Here is a 14,154-nt window from a genome sequence, read left to right as displayed (position 1 = left end):
ATTGAAAGATAGTAATGGAGTTGAAATTGGAAGGGTTAAGGAAAATACAAAGGAAAAAGATCAAATATTTACATATTCTCCAAAAATGAAAGATAGTGATGGAGTTGAAAAGTTGGAAAGAAAACAAATTTTGGAAATTGAAAGACAGTAATGGAGTTGAAATTGGAAGGGTTAAGGAAAATACAAAGGAAAAAGATCAAATATTTACATATTTTCCAAAAATGAAAGATAGTGATGGAGTTGAAAAGTTGGAAAGAAAACAAATTTTGGAAATTGAAAGATAGTACTGGAGTTGAAATTGGAAGGGTTAAGGAAAATACGAAGGAAAAAGATCAAATATTTACATATTGAGTTGATTTGAGTGGGGCATAGGGACAAAAAATATTAGAGGATATTTTTTAATAATGTAGTTTAATGCATGTGGGCTATTTTCTATTTGTATTGACTTGACTCAAGTGGGGATAAAAAAGGGTGAATCTTTTTCATAAAGAGAACTTTACCATATTATGAGGTTTTAAGTTTTTTCTAACTTTGTGAGTTGAAAAGATAGAGAAACAAAGATGATGATAGAGTTGGAAATATGTGACACAGTTATAAAAAAATATGGATTCCAATTCGGGAATAAAGACAAAAAAATTAGGTGTAATTTTTTTTCAATAATTGGTTAGGAACATGGCTTTACTGGTTAGTGTTAATTCACTTCTATAATGCTACTTTAAGGAGCTTTTCATCAAAAAAAAAAGGAAAATAAAAAAATATGTGTCAAAAATTTACAATATGTGTGTATAAAATTGATGTAATATCTATTAAAAAATTAATCTATTAGACACATAGAAATAAAAAAAGAAATAAAATTGTAAATCTTTTTGAATATATAAATGCAATAATATTTAAAAATCTCTTGATATTGTCTGTCTAGCGTAGCTCAAGTGGCGATGGCTGTGGAATGAAGTCTCAATCTTGGGTTTGAATCTTGTACTACCCTCCCCATTGTGGGGTGAATTATAGACATGTAAAATAAAAAATTAGAATGTCCTACCATACTTAACAAAAAAATCTCTCAATATTTAAATTTTTATTATTATGCTATTATTTTCCAAATCATAAATATAAATATTATGGTTACCCATTTTATATCTTATATCCATGTGATCCTTTTTAATTTTATATATAATATCAAATATTCTAATATTAGTTATACATAAATTTTAAAGACTCTATCTTTTGTTCCAAATCCTAAATATAAATATTATTATTACTCATCTTATATCTTATATTTATGTGATCCTTTTTAATTTTATATATAATATCAAATATTTTATTATTAGTTATATATAAATTTTAAAGATTGTATTTTTTTTTGTTCCAGATCATAAATATAAATATTATTATTACCCTTATCTTATATTCATGTGATTTTTTTAATTTTATATATAATATTAAATATTTTAATATGAGTTATATATAAATTTTAAAGAATATTTTTTCCATATCATAAATATAAATATTATTGTTACCCATCTTATTTTATATTTATAAATTTTTTTTAATTTTTTTTATAATATCAAATATTTTAATATTATTTATACATAAATTAAAGACCCCGACCAAATATCTCGCCACGGATGCTTTATAATAGCATCAAACCGAATCCTACATGAATTGACAATTTAGTTTTATACTCTCCCAGATTAAAAAAAATACATATTATCTTTAACTATTGTTTTTATTAAATATCTAGATGAGAAATATGTGTTGTCAATCTGTTCTTTATCAGCGAGAAAGAACCTTTTTAATATTTTCCCCTTCTCATGGAGACCACCACCGTCAGTCATGCTTTTCCTTATCTCTGCATTCTACGGAATTAATCGTTGCCACACCTTTCTTTCATCTCCACTCATTCTTGAGATTTGAGTATAAATATGTATGCACCCCATAACTAACATACACCTCACACGGATTTTGCGATTTGAAAGAGGTAGACGAACAATATGGCTCTTCTCTTTATTTCGTTAATGCTTCTCTGCATCGCGGCCTCTCTGCCTGCACCCACGTCTATGACGAACCCATATCCTCATCGTCCTCCTGATTCCCACCTTCGTTCCAATCCCGTATCTATGCATGCACTAAGGTCTCTGAGGAACCCATATTCTCATCCTCATCCTCCTGATTCTGAACGCATGGTGGAGGAAGATGAATTCATGGTGGAATCATCAATGTCAATGGATGCCCACGAGCAAAGGGACGTTGTTGCCCTCTTGTCATTCAAAAGCTGCATCACATCTGATCCCTCCGGAAAGCTCTCCAACTGGACGGCCCACAACTCCCACAATATCTGCTCCTCATGGTATGGCATTCGCTGCAGGCCACACACAAACAGAGTCGTCGGAATTGACCTTCATGCACATCTCAATGAAGAAGAAGGGGTATTCGAAGGACAATTGGAAGGTAGTCTCTCATCATCTCTCAACAGCCTCTCATTACTGCATAGCCTCGATCTTTCTGGTAACTCTTTGACAGGGAGAATTCCGGCTGAGTTTGGCCACCTGAAATCCCTGCGAGCACTTGACCTCAGCGACAATGCTCTGAACGGTTCTATTCCAGCCGAATTGAGCCGACTGCAGAAAGTGCGTTCCTTGGATCTTTCTTGGAATCAGTTGACAGGAAGAATTCCAGGTGAGTTTCGCCACCTGAAATCCCTGCGAGCACTTCACCTCAGCGACAATGCTCTGAATGGTTCTATTCCAGCGGAATTGGGCGGACTGCAGAAAGTGCGTTCCTTGGATCTTTCTTCCAATCAGTTGACAGGAAGAATTCCCCGTGAGTTTGGCCAGCTTAAAGCACTAAGAGAATTGGACCTCCGGGAAAATGTGCTCGGGGGTTCTATTCCAGTGGAGTTGGGCTCGCTGCAGCAACTGGAGTCCTTGCTTCTGATAGACAACGGCTTCTCAGGCACAATACCACATTGGCTTGGTAATCTGACACACCTTACACATCTAACCATTTATAGCTTTAATATTTCCGGGTCTTTTCCTTTGGAAATATTCCGTCTACCCCTCTCTACTTTATTTCTTAGTTTTAATCTCACCGGGAGTATCCCTACAGCCATTGCCAATTTGACCATGTTGACCCAATTAAGTCTTTCCGGCATTGGAATCACTAGTATACCTCAAGGCATTGCCAATTTGACTAAATTAACATATTTAGATCTTGGATCTAACATGCTAAGCGGTAATATTCCTCTGACCCTCCAAAATTTGAATCAATTGACTCTTTTAGATTTGCAAGGTAATAAGTTGACTGGTCAAATCCCTGAAGCCATTACCAATTTAAGAAAACATGAACACCTTTTCCTTTTAGGTAATAAGTTGACTGGTCAAATTCCTGAAGCCATTACCAATTTAAGAAAACTTGAAAGTCTTCTCCTCTCAAACAATTGTTTGACCGGCGTAATTCCAACTACAATAGGAAATTTAAGAAAACTTTATGTGCTTGATCTTTCAAACAATAATTTGACAGGGGTAATTCCAACTACAATAGGAAAACTTCAATCATTAGAATATTTATTTTTGTATTCAAATAAATTAACTGGTCAAATTCCATATAGCTTAGGCCAATTAAAAGCCCTTCGTATCTTTTACATCTATAATAATAGCTTTTTCGGGAGTATTCCTAACAATATCAATGGTTTAGTTTCACTTGAAGCATTAGATCTATCACAAAACAAATTAGAGGGACCCATTCCTATTGAAGGCATCTATAATTGGACTTATTTAACTATTTTCTCTACTTATTCCAACAACTTCACTGGGACTTTGCCCTCATCATTGGCCAATTGCACCAAACTGTTGGTGCTAAATTTAAGACACAATGGATTTACAGGTGAGCTTCCTCCATACCTCGCAAATTTTGGTGACTTGCAAGTTCTAAATGTTGGTTATAATAACCTTCATGGTAGTATTCCTCACTGGATTACAAGTCTCAGCAAGTTGTTTGTGTTGGATTTATCCAACAATGAATTTAGTGGAGAAATAACATTTGATCTTGATACACTCCAAGGATTTGCAATAAACAAATCTTCACAAGGGTTTCAGTATGAATATGAAATGGCAGAAGACATAAAAGGGATTGAATATATTTTGCCATATGTGTGGCAAATTGACAGGATATTTGATTTGTCTATGAATAATATTACTGGAAAAATCCCTGTAAGCATAGCAAGTATGAATAGCTTGCGATTGTTGAATTTATCTTGGAACAAATTGGAAGGGAAAATACCTGCAGGCCTTGGTGACATATCTACTCTAGAGGAGTTAAATCTGGCCAAAAATAAATTGCATGGAGAAATTCCTCAAGAACTCTGCAAATTATCAATGTTGGCTTCCCTTAATCTTTCATATAATAACCTATGTGGGGAAATCCCAAGAGGGACACAATTCTACACTTTTTCTGTGACTTCATTTCAGAATAATAAGTGCTTATGTGGGCTCGCTCTACCACCATGCAAGCAAAAGGTTGAGTCAAAGAAAAAAATGGATAGAGTTAATGACAGTGGGAGCAATGATAAAACAGGATGGTTGAGCCGTGTAAATGAAAAAGTATCTTTGATAGCATTGGAAATTGGAGTAGGGATCGGATTTGGAGGAGTTGTTGCTATGTTCATTGTCTGGGATAGGGCAAGGTGTTGGATATTGGGTTTTCCTCCCAACAGCACACGAAGACCATTTTATGGACTCTATCGATTCCCTACATAGCTCAATAACACTTCGTTATATACATAAATGACATATGGTATATAATTGTGTTTTTTGGTATTGTATTTGAATGCCATTTAGGCATATGTATTATCATCTTATTGAGTGTAATAGTATAGTGTTTGAATGTAGGTAAACAACTTTTCAAGATATGTAAAATAGAATTCAAAGAGTTTATTTGAATTTCTATTAATTATTGAAATACAAATATATATGTCAAGCATGAATTGGACTATCTGGATGGAAATCTCATGCTCATTTAAAATTCCTTGTATCAAATGGCTTTATGGTTCATCTCCACTCATTCTTCGAAGTCTTCTAAAATATCTAGATGAGAAATATCTAGACGCGTTTCATTATCTCTGCATTCTACGGAATTAATCGTTGCCACACCTTTGTTTCATCTCCACTCATTCTTGAGATTTGATGTATAAATATGTATGCACCCCATAACTAACATACACCACACACGGATTTTGCGATTTGAAAGAGGTAGACGGACAATATGGCTCTTCTCTTTATTTCATTAATGCTTCTCTGCATCGCTGCCTCTCTTCCTGCACCCACGTCTATGACGAACCCATATTCTCATCCTCATCCTCCTGATTCTGAACGCATGGTGGAGGAAGATGAATTCATGGTGGAATCATCAATGTCAATGGATGCCCACGAGAAAAGGGACGTTGCTGCCCTCTTGTCATTCAAAAGCTGCATCACATCTGATCCCTCTGGAAAGCTCTCCAACTGGACGGCCCACAACTCCCACAATATCTGCTCCTCATGGTATGGCATTCGCTGCAGGCCACACACAACCAGAGTCGTAGCAATTGACCTTCCTGCAATTGTCACTGAAGACGGAGTTACTCATTTCGGACCACAATTGGAAGGTAGTCTTTCATCATCTCTCAGCAGTCTCTCATTACTGCATAGCCTCAATCTTTCTGGTAACTATTTGACAGGAATGATTCCAGCTGAGTTTGGCCACCTGAAATCCCTGCGAGCACTTGACCTCAAGGTCAATGTTCTGAACGGTTCTATTCCAGCCGAATTGGGCCGACTGCATAAATTGCGTTCCTTGGATCTTTCTGACAATCAGTTGACAGGAAGAATTCCACGTGAGTTGGGCCAACTTAAAGCACTAAGAGAATTGGACCTCAGCGAAAATGTGCTCGGTGGTTCTATTCCAGTGGAGTTGGGCCAACTTAAAGCACTAAGAGAATTGGACCTCAGCGAGAATGTGCTCGGGGGTTCTATTCCAGTGGAGTTGGGCTCGCTGCAGCAACTGGAGTCCTTGCTTCTTAAATACAACGACTTCTCAGGCACAATACCACATTGGCTGGGTAATCTGACACACCTTACACATCTATCCATTTCCGGCTTTAATAGTTCTATACCTTTTGAAATATTCTGTCTACCCCTCTCTTCTTTACGTCTTAGTTTTAACTTCACCGGGAGTATACCTACAGCCATTGCCAATTTGACCATGTTGACCGAATTAAGACTTCAGGGCATTGGAATCACTAGTATACCTCAAGGCATTGTCAATTTGACTAAATTAACACTTTTAGATCTGTCTCTTAACATGCTCACGGATAACATTTTTGTAGCCCTGGCCAATTTGATCAACTTAACCACTTTAGAGCTTCTAGATAATAAGTTAACTGGTCATATTCCTACGAGTCTCAAAAATTTGAATCAATTGGCTTGGTTAGACCTTAGCAATAATAAATTAATAGGGGAAATTCCTAAAGACATTATTCATTTAACAAAACTTTAATTCCTTTCACTCTCAAACAATAGTTTGAGAGGGGTCATTCCAAACAGAATAGGAAAACTTCAATCTTTGAGACTTTTAGATTTGCATTCAAACCAATTAAGTGGTGGAATTCCATATAGCATAGGTCAATTAAAAAGCCTAGTTACATTAGATTTGCATTCAAACCAATTAAGTGGTCGAATTCCATATAGCATAGGTCAATTAAAAATCCTAGTTACATTAGACATCTACAATAATAGTTTTTTTGGGAGTATTCCTCACAGTATCAATGGTTTGGTTTCACTTGAAAAATTAGATATATCACAAAACAAATTGGAAGGACACATTCCTAGTGAGGGCATTTACAATTGGACCAACTTAAGTCTTTTCTCTGCTCATTCTAACAACTTTTCTAGGACTCTTCCTTCATCATTAGCCATTTGCACCCAACTTGAGATATTGGATTTAAGCAAAAATGGATTTACAAGTGAACTTCCTCCATACCTTGCAAGTTTTGATAACTTGGTAATTTTGGATGTTGGTTATAATAATCTTCATGGTAGTATTTCTTCATGGATCACAAATCTCAGAAATTTAATTATGTTGGATTTATCCAACAATAACTTCAGTGGAAAAAATACCTTCAAATCTTGAAAGACTCCAAGGATTTGCAACAAATTGGACTACTGAGGGCTACTATTATGAAGAAATAACATTTGTTATGAAAGGACATGAGTATAATATATCATATTTCTGGGAGACAAATACAATATTTGATTTGTCTCAAAATAATCTTACAGGAGAAATCCCTAATAGCATAGGGAGTATGACTGGCTTGAGACTTCTAAATTTGTCTAGAAACCAATTGGAAGGGAGAATACCTCCATCTCTTAGTGAGATACCTACTTTGGAGGAGTTGGACCTAGCCAAAAATAAATTGCATGGAGAAATTCCTCAAGGACTTTCTAAATTATCAATGTGGCTTCTCTAAATGTTTCCTCTAACAACTTGTGTCGGCCAATCCCAACAGGGACAAAATTTTCCACTTTTAGTAACACTTCATTTCAAAAGAATAAGTGCCTATGTGGGTTTCCTCTACCACAATGCAATCAAAAGGATAAGTCAAAGAAAAGAATGGCTAAAGATAATGGTAGTGGGAGGAATGTTAAAATAGACTGGTTGAGTCGTGTAAATGAAGAAGTATCTTTGATAGCATTGGAAATAGGAATGGGGATAGGATTTGGAGCAGTTGTTGCTATGTTCATTATTCGGGACAGGGCAAGGTGTTGGGTATTGGGTTTTCCTCCCAACAGCACACGAAGACCATTTTATGGACTCTATCGATTCCCTACATAGCTCAGTAACACTTCTTCATATACATCAATGTTGTACTATATATAATAGTGTTCTTTGGCACTGTATTTGAATCCTGTTTACCTATCGTTTGATTGTAGGTAAATAACTTCTCAAGATATGTAAAATAGAATTCAAAGAGTTTATTTGAATTTCTATTAATTATTGAGATACAAATATATATGTAAAACATGAATTGGACTATCTTGATGGGAATCTCATGCTCATTTGAAATGGTTTGTATCAAGGGATTGTATGGTCCACTTATCATAGAGGATTGCATGTTGATTTCAAATGTTTATTTTCCTACAACATCCAAATCTTTGGAATGTAATAGAGGCTCTATTTTATTCAATAGAATGCATTCTTACACTCTAAGTTAGCCAAAAAGAGGACAAAAATTCTCTATTTTATTGTAAGAACATGTTGATTATGCCTAACATGACAATTGTGTATGTTGGTGGCTACAAGAATTTAAATATAAATTTGTTAATAATTTGTTAGTTTCCAAAAATCTCTAGAGGAAGCTTTTAAAAAATTTCAATATTGCCCCAATTACATCCAAACCTACCTCATAATTTTCAGCCACTCATCTTATACTAGATCAATGTATTCATAATAATATCATGTTTTTCTTATTTTATGTTGGAGCATGATGCCTTACACATGGTCTCCAAGGACTCTAATGTATTCTTATAAGAATTATGGTCTTATTTTATGGTGATAAATGAAATGTTTGTAAAACGTAATTACTGATTTGTTGAGTATATTCTTGGATTTATGAGTGTATACCCTCTTATTATGTATAGATACTATTCCCTGTCTAGAAGATAGCCAAGAGCATGTGTTGCAATAACATAATGGATCTGATACCTGTAGCCATGCTTACTCTCTCATGGACCAATATAGCCCAATCTTTTCAAATTTGACAATAGTGGTAGCAAGGAATATTATTGTATTAACAAGCACATTGAGGCCATATAGAAAAAGAGGTAAAATCCAAGAACTCATAATATGTGATGTGCGTATATGTTTCTTTATAAATGGGGCTTAACTTCAACTACTTTTTCACTCTTTTAAAATATTGTATAAGTACAAGATTTATCATTATGTATCTTTAAATATTGTTTGTGGATTATTGCAAAGCTTATTCAATCCATTGTTTTTAAATATCCAATTAGCTAGATACCTAAACAATGCGAATTTCATGAATGATTATACTGTTTATATGAATTTTGAGTTAGAAAAGGCAAATAAAAACCGCTAAAAAAAATCACTACCATGTACTAAATAATTTTCAAAACCACAAATTTAATATTAGAATTTGTCACATTAAACTATTAGCAAGCACACATATTAAGTTAAAGAGACTATGGAATATGGTTGTAAATAAAGCACTCACTACCCATCCGTAATTATTCTAAATGATTCACTATTGAATACGTTCAATCTTTCTCATAACTCTTTGACAAAAAGAATTCCAGCTGATTTTGGCCACTTGAAATCCATGCGAGCACTTGACCTCAGCAAAAATGCTCTGAACGGTTCTATTCCAGCTGAATTGGGCCAACTGCAGAAAGTGTGTTCCTTGGATATTTTTGGCAATCTGTTGACAGGAAGAATTCCACGTGCGTTTGGCCAACTTAAAGCACTAATAAAATTGGACCTCAGCTTCAATGTGCTTGGGGGTTCTATTCCAATGGAGTTGGGCTAGCTGCACCAGCTATAGTACTTATTTCTCGAATACAACCACTTCTTAGGAAAAATACCAAGTTCGTTGGGTAATATGACACACCTTACATCTCTATCCATTCATAGCTTTGATATTTCCGATTGTATTCCTTTGAAAATATTCCGTCTACCCCTCTCTTCTTTATATCTTGGTTTTAACCTCATAGGGAGTATACCTACAACCATTACCAATTTCACCATGTTGACCAAATTAAGTCTTTTTGGCATCAGAATCACTAATATACCTCAAGGCGTTTCCAATTTGACTAAATTAGCATATTTAGATCTCTCTTATAACATGCTAAGCGATAATATTCCTCTAACCCTCCAAAATTTGAATCAATTGAATTTTTTAAATTTGCAAAATAATAAGTTGACTGGTCAAATTTTTGAAGCCATTACCAATTTAAGAAAACTTGAAATGCTTTTTCTCACAATTGTTTGACCGTAGTAATTCCAAGTACAATAGGAAATTTAAGAAAACTTCAAGTACTTTTACTTTCAAACAATAGTTTGGCAAGCGTAATTCCAACTACAATAGGAAAACTTCAATCATTAGAATATTTAGTTTTGTATTCAAACAAATTAACTAGCCAAATTCCATATAGCTTAGGCCAATTAAAAGCCCTTCGTATACTTCACATCTATAATAATAGCTTTTTCGGGAGTATTCCTAACAATATCAATGGTTTAGTTTCACTTCATGAGTTAGATCTATCACAAAAAAAATTAGAGGGATCCATTCCTATTGAAAGCATCTATAATTGGAATTATTTAACTATTTTCTGTGCTTCTTCCAACAACTTTTCTGGGACTTTTCCCTCATCATTGACCAATTGCACAAAACTTTTGGTGCTAAATTTAAGACACAATGGGTTCACACGCGAGCTTCCTCCATACTTGGAAAATTTTGGTGACTTGCAAGTTTTAAATGTTGGTTATAATAACCTTCACGGTAGTTTTCCTCGGTGGATTACAAGTCTTAGCAAGTTGTTTTTGTTGGATTTATCCAATAATAAATTTAGTGGAGAAATACCATCTGATGTTGATAGACTCCAAGGATTTGCAATAAACAAATCTTCACAAGGGATGAAGTATAGATATGAAATGGAAGAAGACATAAAAGGGATTGAATATATTATGCCATATGTGTGGCAAACTAATAGGATATTTGGTTTGTCTATGAATAATCTTACTAGAAAATTCACTATAAGCATAGCAAGTATGAATAGCTTGCGATTATTGAATTTATCTTGGAACCAATTGGAAGGGAAAATACTTGCAAGCCTTGGTGACATATCTACTCTAGAGGAGTTAAACCTGGCCAAAAATAAATTGCATGGAGAAACTCCTCAAAAACTCTACAAATTATCAATGTTGGCTTCGCTTAATATTTCATATAATAACCTATGTGGGGAAATCCCAAGAGGGACATAATTCTACACCTTTACTGTGACTTCATTTCAGAATAATAAGTGCTTATGTGGGCTTTCTCTACCACCGTGCAAGCAAAATGTGAAGTCAAATACAACAATGGTGAGAGACAGTGGTAGTGGAAATAATGTTAAAGCAAGATGTTTCAGCTATGTAAATGAAAAATTATCTTTGTTAGCATTAGGGATTGGATTTGTGGGAGTTGTTGTTATGTTCATTGTTTGGGACAAAGCAAGGTGTTGGGTAATGGGGTTGTCTCCCAACAACACACAAAGACAAGTTTATGGATTGTATCGATTCCCTACATAGATTAGTAACACTTCTCTATATACATTAATGTCTTAGTGTATGTAATATTGTTTCTTGGTATAATATTTGAATGTCACTTGCTCGCATATATCATTGTTTTATTCAATATAATGATATAGTGTTTCAGTGTACGTAAACAACTTGTCAAAGAAATGTAAAATATAATTCAAAAACTCTATTTGAATCTATATTAGTTATTAATACACAAATATATATGTGAAACATGGACTTGACTATCTAGATGGAAATTTTTTGCTCATTTAAAATTTTTGAATGAGAGAATTTTATGGCTCACTCCACTTAAAGGACTAAACTTTGATTACAAATGTTTATTTTCCTAGGACCTCCAAATCTTGGAATGTAATAGAGGCTCTATTATATTTAATAGAATACACTCTTCTAAATGAAATTAGCCCATAGGAGCACAAAATTTTCTCTATTGTATTTTAAGAACATGTTGGTTGTGCTTAATATGATAATTGTGTATGTTGATAGCTACAAGAATTTCAATATAAATTTGTTAATAATTTGTTAGTTTCTAAAGATCTTAAGTAGAGGCTTTCAAAAAATTTAGAAATTGCCCCAATTATATATAAATCAATCTCATAATTTCCAAGCGCTCTTGTACTAAATCAAGGTACTCTTGATAATATCATTTAGCTTCTTGTATGCTGGAGAATGATGCCTTATGAAATGTGTCCAAGAACTCTAGTGTATTCTTATAAGGCTTATGGTATTATTTTATGGTGAGAAATAAAATGTTTGTAAAATGTAATTATTAATTTGTTGAGTATATTCTTAGATTACCAGTGGATGTCCTCTTATTATGCATTGATAATATTCCCTTTCTAAAAGATAGCCAAGCGAATGTGTTGCGATAACATAATGGATTGGGTAATGTAGCCACCTTTAGCGTCTCATGAACCATTATAACCCAATCTCTTCAAATTTGACAATGGAAAGGGATATTTTTGTATCAACAAATATATTGACACCTTGTAGAAAAAGGGCTAAAATCCAAGCACTCATAATATGTGATGTGCACATATGTCATATTTATGAATGGGGAATAACTTCCAATATTTTTTTGTTCATTTAGAACACAATATAAGTGCGATACTTACCGTTCTTCATATTTAAATATTGCTTTGTGGATTATTAAAAAACTTATTCAATTTATTGTTATTGAATATCCAATTAACTAAATATTTAAACAGTGTAAATTTCATGAAAGATATAACTATATCTTTTAGTCAAATTTTAAATGGACCAAATAAATAAAAACCATAAATAAAAAATAACTACCATGTCATGACATTCAAAACCACAAACATAATATTATAATTCATTACATTAAAATCACACATGTTAAGTTAAACAGACTATGGAATACAATTGTGAATAAAGCACTCACTCCCTGTCCATGAAGATTTTACTCAAGTTCCATTCATAAGATGTGGCTATAAAATAATAACAGTGATTTCTATATGTGATGTCCTTTAAAACTTAAGGTTGTGTATAGAAATACTCAAGTTCCATTCATAAGATGTGGCTATAAAATAATATAACGGTGATTTCTATATGTGATGTCCTTTAAAACTTAAGGTTGTGTATAGAAATACTCAAGTTCCATTCATAAGATGTGACTATAAAATAATAACGGTGATTTCTATATGTGATGTCCTTTAAAACTTAAGGTTGTGTATAGAAATACTCAAGTTCCATTCATAAGATGTGGCTATAAAATAATAACGGTGATTTCTATATGTGATGTCCTTTAAAACTTAAGGATGTGTATAGAAATACTCAAGTTCCATTCATAAGATGTGGCTATAAAATAATAACGATGATTTCTATACCTTAAAACATAAGGTTGTGTATAGAAATATAGAGTCTTGATGCACACTATAATATTTGAAAATATTTAATAACTAATATGAAATGATGATAGAAATAACGCGCAAGGCACTGAAGCAAATATGGAACATAGAAAAATATACAATTTTTTTTTTTTTTCATAAGTTCCTTCGAAGAAGGAATGTGTTCATAATAAATGTTAATAATTGATTATTATAACATATGTTATTTCCATAATTGTTATTGCTTTATTATATATATATATATATATATATATATCTTAGCATGAATCAAATAGCTAACATGTATATGTGAAACCAATATGTAGAGACTCAAATTTCATTCATCTAATTATGTATTTTTATAGAAAATTTTAGGGGCTAATATTTGCAAGTGGGCTAATTTCCCATGATTTTTCCACAAAAACGATTCACCTATTTCCATTTTTTATAAAAATTGTTCGCCCAAAATTTACAATATAAAATTATTTTACCTTAAAATTTGAAAACATTATATAGAGACTATATATAAAATCATTATATATTTTAAGAATTTTATAAATATATCAATAATTTTTTTTATAGTTTGCATATTAGGGACTAATGAGATTCACCAATGTTTTTAAACTTCAAGATACTTTTCCATCTTTAAAATTTTCCTTATGTATTTCATGGATTTCACAACATCGAAAACAAATCATGAATATGATCATGAGGCTTCCCATAATCTCAAGAATGATTATTAGAATTGGTATTTTCTTATTGTTTATCCCCCTTCCTAATTTTAGACATATGAATGTGTTTACCTCAATTGATGTCTAGTACTTGAACAAGGTTGCCTTTGTTACCTACTTGGGTCATTCTTTGGTCTTGTTTACTCCATCATAAATTTATTGTATAGTAATTATCTCCTTCCCATAGATCAACCCCTGTGTTTGTTATTTATTTATTCTACTTATGT

At 33.1% G+C, this 14,154-nt stretch overlaps 1 protein-coding gene across 1 annotated transcript; it reads left to right on the top strand.

The window, feature by feature from the left end:
• The first annotated feature begins 1,950 nt into the window (after positions 1-1,950).
• Positions 1,951-4,930, top strand: LOC149240352 (uncharacterized). The gene is made up of 2 exons (XM_089367282.1): positions 1,951-2,053; positions 2,132-4,930. Exons 1-2 carry the CDS (start codon positions 1,992-1,994, stop codon positions 4,752-4,754), a joined length of 2,685 nt encoding a protein of 894 aa, XP_089223408.1. The 5' UTR covers positions 1,951-1,991; the 3' UTR covers positions 4,755-4,930.
• Positions 4,931-14,154: the final 9,224 nt, after the last annotated feature.

The sequence above is a fragment of the Pinus tabuliformis genome, chromosome 8 (assembly GCF_031772625.1).
Source record: "Pinus tabuliformis cultivar Carrire ecotype Pingquan chromosome 8, CPIR1, whole genome shotgun sequence".
NCBI classification, from domain to species: domain Eukaryota; kingdom Viridiplantae; phylum Streptophyta; class Pinopsida; order Pinales; family Pinaceae; genus Pinus; species Pinus tabuliformis.
Note: the sequence above shows the minus strand (reverse complement) of the source record. Positions and strands in the feature narration are given on the sequence as shown.